The sequence below is a fragment of the Coregonus clupeaformis genome, unplaced genomic scaffold, assembly GCF_020615455.1.
Source record: "Coregonus clupeaformis isolate EN_2021a unplaced genomic scaffold, ASM2061545v1 scaf5194, whole genome shotgun sequence".
NCBI lineage: Eukaryota > Metazoa > Chordata > Actinopteri > Salmoniformes > Salmonidae > Coregonus > Coregonus clupeaformis.
Genome location: NW_025538648.1, coordinates 10789 through 17755, shown reverse-complemented (window position 1 = coordinate 17755; position 6967 = coordinate 10789). Strand labels below are relative to the sequence as shown.

General features: G+C 42.8%; 1 protein-coding gene across 1 annotated transcript; it reads right to left on the bottom strand.

Annotated features, from left to right (window-relative positions):
- Positions 1 to 3083: 3083 nt before the first annotated feature.
- LOC123481352 (probable C-mannosyltransferase DPY19L3) lies at positions 3084 to 6528 on the bottom strand (the record flags this gene model as incomplete). Its single annotated transcript, XM_045220716.1, has 2 exons — positions 6040 to 6528; positions 3084 to 3174 (listed from the first exon to the last, which is right to left on the bottom strand). Coding segments are annotated over exons 1-2 (382 nt in total), but the record flags the coding sequence as incomplete, so codon positions are not given.
- Positions 6529 to 6967: the final 439 nt, after the last annotated feature.

Genomic DNA, 6967 nt, shown 5'->3' with positions numbered 1-6967 from the left:
ATGTTTCTGACTGGTCTTGGAATCTTGACAATGGGCAGCCTCTCCCCGTTTGGCTCGATGGGATATGTAGTGATTTTGCCAACACAGCCAGATATGTACACAGTCTTGTACCCTTAAAATTTTTTAAACTGACTATCATATTTGTTGATTAAATTGGACTTTATTAGTATAATTATAATTTATGGTGTAGGCGTAAACCGGTCATAAAAAATATTAATGCGAGTAGACAACTGATTGGCCAGCTCATCCTCCTCTCCTCAGGAGGATGTCATCATCCCTTATGAGGAAATAGCAAGCATTTTTTAAACGGTCTGTAACTTTTAAAAGTGAGATTTCACTGGACAGTTACTTTAAACTTTCTGTGACTGGTCCACTTTCAGTATGTAGTGTAATACAGCAACTCATTCAAACTAAATAGGCTCTAACTTCTCCGGAGTTATAGGGTCTGAGATACTAATGCCACATTTGCGTGACAATGTAAAAAACGTGACGCTTCACTCCGATCTAATATAAACTCTGCTGAGTTATAATTCCGGGATAAGATCTCCCTAACTTGAGCAGATGGAGTCATGTAAACAAAGTGTGATCATGTTTCCAGTCTGTTGGGCAAGAGCATTATTGAATTACGTTTGGTTTGAGCAAACAGTACCTCGTAAATAGCAACCAAGATCTGAGGTTTCGCTCCAGGCCTGGCAATGTCATCACAATTTTGAGTATGCCTTTGATTAGAGCCAGGCAATATGACTGAGCTACAGTGGGGGAAAAAGTATTTAGTCAGCCACCAATTGTGCAAGTTCTCCCACTTAAAAAGATGAGAGAGGCCTGTAATTTTCATCATAGGTACACGTCAACTATGACAGACAAATTGAGAAAAAATAAATCCAGAAAATCACATTGTAGGATTTTTAATGAATTTATTTGCAAATTATGGTGGAAACTAAGTATTTGGTCACCCTACAAACAAGCAAGATTTCTGGCTCTCACAGACCTGTAACTTCTTCTTTAAGAGGCTCCTCTGTCCTTCACTCGTTACCTGTATTAATGGCACCTGTTTGAACTTGTTATCAGTATAAAAGACACCTGTCCACAACCTCAAACAGTCACACTCCAAACTCCACTATGGCCAAGACCAAAGAGCTGTCAAAGGACACCAGAAACAAAGTTGTAGACCTGCACCAGGCTGGGAAGACTGAATCTGCAATAGGTAAGCAGCTTGGTTTTATGAAATCAACTGTGGGAGAAATTATTAGGAAATGGAAGACATACAAGACCACTGATAATCTCCCTCGATCTGGGGCTCCACGCAAGATTTCACCCTGTGGGGTCAAAATGATCACAAGAACGGTGAGCAAAAATCCCAGAACCACACGGGGGGACCTAGTGAATGACCTGCAGAGAGCTGGGACCAAAGTAACAAAGCCTACCATCAGTAACACACTATGCCGCCAGGGACTAAAATCCTGCAGTGCCAGACGTGTCCCCCTGCTTAAGCCAGTACATGTCCAGGCCCGTCTGAAGTTTGCTAGAGTGCATTTGGATGATCCAGAAGAGGATTGGGAGAATGTCATATTGTCATATGGTCAGATGAAACCAAAATATAACTTTTTGGTAAAAACTCTACTCGTTGTGTTTGGAGGACAAATAATGCTGAGTTGCATCCAAAGAACACCATACCTACTGTGAAGCATGGGGGTGGAAACATCATGCTTTGGGTCTGTTTTTCTGCAAAGGGACCAGAACGACTGATCCGTGTAAAGGAAAGAATGAATGGGGCCATGTATCGTGAGATTTTGAGTGAAAACCTCCTTCCATCAGCAAGGGCATTGAAGATGAAACGTGGCTGGGTCTTTCAGCATGACAATAATCCCAAACACACCGCCCGGGCAACGAAGGAGTGGCTTCGTAAGAAGCATTTCAAGGTCCTGGAGTGGCCTAGCCAGTCTCCAGATCTCAACCACATAGACAATCTTTTGGAGGGGTTGAAAGTCTGTGTTGCCCAGCGACAGCCCCCAAAACGTCACTGCTCTAGAGGAGATCTGCATGGAGGAATGGGCCAAAATACCAGCAACAGTGTGTGAAAACCTTGTGAAGACTTACAGAAAACGTTTGACCTGTGTCATTGCCAACAAAGGGTATATAACAAAGTATTGAGAAACTTTTGTTATTGACCAAATACTTATTTTCCACCATAATTTGCAAATAAATTCATTAAAAATCCTACAATGTGATTTTCTGGAAAAGAAAATTCTCATTTTGTCTGTCATAGTTGACGTGTACCTATGATGAAAATTACAGGCCTCTCTCATCTTTTTAAGTGGAAGAACTTGCACAATTGGTGGCTGACTAAATACTTATTTTCCCCACTGTATATATCCATGCATAAATACAACAGCACCCCATCCTGAGAGGTCCTGTTTAAAGATGAAGTACGACACAGGTCACTTACAACGCCAGAGTTTTTTTCTCCTTCATCTCCCTTTTAACTAGCTTTGTTACCATGGTTACATAACAAGCCATTGGTCAAATAGCTCTCCCATTACATTATGATGAAGGGACCCGACCAGACAGACAAGTGGACCGAGGGGTATGCCAATGCCCGCTGTCTCGCTATTTAAGGACCTCTATTTCAGCAAATGCTGTATAATTAAAATAAGGGGAATTAATTTAATGAGGGCGAAAAGATTACTGTCCAATGTTTCAGAGCGAAGGAATTTTTTTTTAAAGTGAATGGGCTCATTTCCAGGGCATTGAGTTCTGAAAGAGCACTTGTGACCATAAAAGTTTATGATTCTCATTGGACTCTGTGTTCTTTCCCCTGAGATTACATTTTTACATTTACATTTTTGTCATTTAGCAGACGCTCTTATCCAGAGCGACTTACAGTTAGTGAGTGAATACATTTTTCATACTGGCCCCCCGTGGGAATCGAACCCACAACCCTGGCGTTGCAAGTGCCATGCTCTACCAATTGAGCTACACGGGGCCTACATGACCAGTAGAATAACCTGGGGGGAATGTGGGAGTAGGGGGGGCTAGCATATATCTACTGTGACGTTCAGGGAATAGCGGTCATCGTACCATACCTTGCTGTATGGAGGGAGCTCTCAACATCTGTTTATAGTACGAGTAGTACAGGCCACATTCTGTCCGAAAGGAGATTTCACGCTCAACTTCCTGAAATATAAGTAGAGATAGAAATACATTTACAAAACATGAAACAATATAAAACACAAAGATGAGTTCTCCATATGAACAACAGGTCCAGTGCATTCGGAAACTATTCAGATCCCTTGACTTTTTCCACATTTTGTTACGCTACAGCCTTATTCTAAAATTTATTAAATTGTTTGTTTTTTTCCCCCTCATCAATCTACACACAATACCCCATAATGTCAAAGCAAAAACAGGTTTTTAGAATATTAAGCAAATTTATAAAAAATACAAAACTGAAATATGACATTTACATAAGTATTCAGACCCTTTACTCAGTACTTTGTTAAAGCACCTTTGGCAGCGATTACAGCCTCAAGTCTTCTTGGGTACGACACTACAAGCTTGGCACACCTGTATTTGGGGAGTTTCTCCCATGCTTCTCTGCAGATCCTCTCATGCTCTGTCAGGTTGAATGGGGACTGTCGCTGCACAGCTATTTTCAGTTCTCTCCAGAGATGTTCGATCAGGTTCAAGTCTGGGCTCTGGCTGGGCCACTCAAGGACATTAAGACACTTGTCCCGAAGACATTCCTGCGTTGTCTTGGCTGTGTGCTTAGGGTCGTTGTCCTGTTGGAAGATGAAACTTCACCCCAGTCTGAGGGCCTGAATGCTCTGGAGCAGGTTTTCATCAAGAATCTCTCTGTACTTTGCACCGTTCATCTTTGCCTCGATCCTGACTAGTCTCCCAGTTCATGCCGCTGTAAAACATCCCCCCAGCATGATGCTGCCACCACCATGCTTCACCGTAGGGATGGTGCCAGGTTTCCTCTAGATGTGATGCTTTGCATTCAGGCCAAAGAGTTCAATCTTGGTTTCATCAGTCTGATGGTCTGAGAGTCCTTTAGGTGCCTTTTGGCAACTCCAAGTGGGCTGTCATGTGCCATTTACTGAGGAGTGACTTCCGTCTGGCCACTCTACCATAAAGTCCTGATTGTTGGAGTGCTGCAGAGATGTTGTCATTCAGGAAGGTTCTCCCATCTCCACAGAGGAACTCTAGAGCTCTGTGAGAGTGACCATCGGGTTCTTGGTCACCTCCCTGACCAAAGCCCTTCTCCCGATTGCACAGTTTGGCCGGGCGGACAGCTCTAGGAAGAGGCTTGGTGGTTCTAAACTTCTTCCATTTAAGAATGATGAAGGCCACTGTGTTCTTGGGGACCTTCAATGCTGCAGACATTTTTTGGTACCCTTCCCCAGATCTGTGCCTCGACACAATCCTTTCTCGGAGCTCTACGGACAATTCCTTCGACCTCATGGCTTGGTTTCTGCTCTGACATGTCCGTCAACTGTGGGACCTTATATAGACAGGTGTGTGCCTTTCCAAATCAAGTCCACTCAATTGAATTTACCACCGGTGGACTCCATTCAAGTTGTATAAAACATTTCAATGATGATCAATGGAAACAACATGCACCTGAGCTCAATTTTGAGTCTCATAGCAAAGGGTCTGAATACGTAAATAAGGTATATTTTTTTATTTCTAATACATTTGCAAACATTTCAAAAACCTGTTTTTGCTTTGTCATTATGGGGTATTGTGTGTAGATTGATGAGAGAAAAAAATATGTAATGAATTTAGGAATAAGGCTGTACAGTTGAAGTCGGAAGTTTACATACACCTTAGCCAAATACATTTAAACTCAGTTTTTCCACAATTCCTGACATTTAATCATAGTAAAAATTCCCTGTCTTAGGTCAGTTAGGATCACCACTTTATTTTAAGAATGTGAAATGTCAGAATAATAGTAGAGAGAATTATTTCTTTCAGCTTTTAGTTCTTAAAAATAAAAATAAATAACCGCAATACAACCCCTGCCATCTTCCCAATAATCTCGTGGACAATCAATCAAATTGTATTTATAAAGCCCTTTTTACATCAGCAGATGTCACAAAGTGCTATACAGAAACCCAGCCTAAAACCCAAAACAGCAAGCAATGCAGATGTAGAAGCACGGTGGCTAGGAAAAACTCCCTAGAAAGGCAGAAACCTAGGAATCAGGCTCTGAGGGGTGGCCTGTCCCCTTCTGGCTGTGCCGGGTGGAGATTATAACAGTACATGGCCATTAAGGCCAGATTTTTCTCCAAGATTTTCAAACGTTCATAGATGACCAGCAGGGTCAAATAATAATCACAGTGGTTGTAGAGGTTGCAACAGGTCAGTACATCAGGAGTAAATGTCACTTGGCTTTTCATAGCCGGGCATTTAGAGGTTGAAATAAAGAGAGAGTTGAAAACAGCAAGTCTGGGACAAGGTATCACATCCGGTGAACAGGTCAGGGTTCCATAGCCGCAGACAGAAGAGTGAAATGTAGAGCTGTGTGTCGTCCGCATAGCAATGAAAGTTAACATTGTGTTTCCGAATGACATCACCAAGAGGTAAAATATAGTGAAAACAATAGTGGGCCTGAAATTGAAACATTTTTTTTCTTTTTGGGGGTATTTTACCCCCTTTTTCTCCCCAATTGGTAGTAGTTACAGTCCCTGTCCCATCGCTGCAACCCCCGTACGGACAAGGGAGAGGCTTTGTCTTGGGCCTAACAACACCCGTGCCAATATATCTTCCAAACACCGGCTTCGAGGGCATTAGCACAAATGGTACCGTAGTCGAGCATCTGACCAAATCGAGCATCTAACCACATTACACAAGATATTAGTTCTGGGTTAACCAAGATTATCTTCTCAATTAACGTTAAATCACAAGTTGAATATTTTAAAGAAGATTAACCTGTATTGCAAGGACTTTTCAGAAAAGCCAACATCATCCCATTAAACAAAAGGGGTGTACTGGGCTCCCTGTCAGGGTTGATGACATCAGCAGAGCACAGCTTACCTTGAGGTGAGAGAACCACAGCAGGTTCTCATGTATGGAGTAAACACACCAGGCATGAGCCAGCCCAGTAAGCACAGCCAATACCAACCCTGCTGATATGACAACAGACTGCCAAGGCCACAGAGGTGGAATGCTCAGACGGTACCAATTCTGGGAATCTCTCCCAGAGTCTTCTCTTTCACTGACCCGTAAACCCCCTCTTGCTCCACCGCAACTTTCAGCAGACACATCATCCTGAGAGATGCCCCAGTAACTCTCCAGCTTGCTCAGTCCTCTCTTGCGTATTTCCATGTCTGGATGCAGGGTTACTCATGCACGTCTTGCCTCTAACATCCAGTAGTCACCCACTGATGAGAAAGTACCCAGCATGAGTCATAATAGCAATCTCTCCATGTGACCAAGGCTTACTCCCAAGCTCACTTCTCTCATGGTCCAGCAAACAGTCTGAGAAAAACAGGCCTCTCTCTCACTGTGTTTGTTTTCCCAGTCGCTCTGTTTAACTGCCCAATCTCTGTCTAATAACCAGTTGATTAAAAAAAAGAAAAGAACGCAATCACATTAGTTTTACAAGGCCATTAAAAAGCCATTAAAAAGCAAAACAATCTGCAGCCAACATGTCAGAGGGACCAGCTCGGTCCGTGATCTGGAAGACAACTGAAATTGCCGGATAGGGAAGGCGAATCAGCTCACAACCACAACTGGTGACCTCTCGGCACATCTAGAAAAAAAAGAGAGAAAGAAAAAAGCCGTAGAAAGAAAGCCTGGAACATCATTTGGAAAATGCTGAGACCGTTTGTCAGACAGCTTATATATTTCTAAAAGTGGAGTGAGAGAGAAGTGGTCTGAAATAAGCTCCGGTAGGTGCTATAACTGTCATGGACATGACTTTACACGTGATGAATTTAGTAGGCCCGGATGCAGCTGCCTC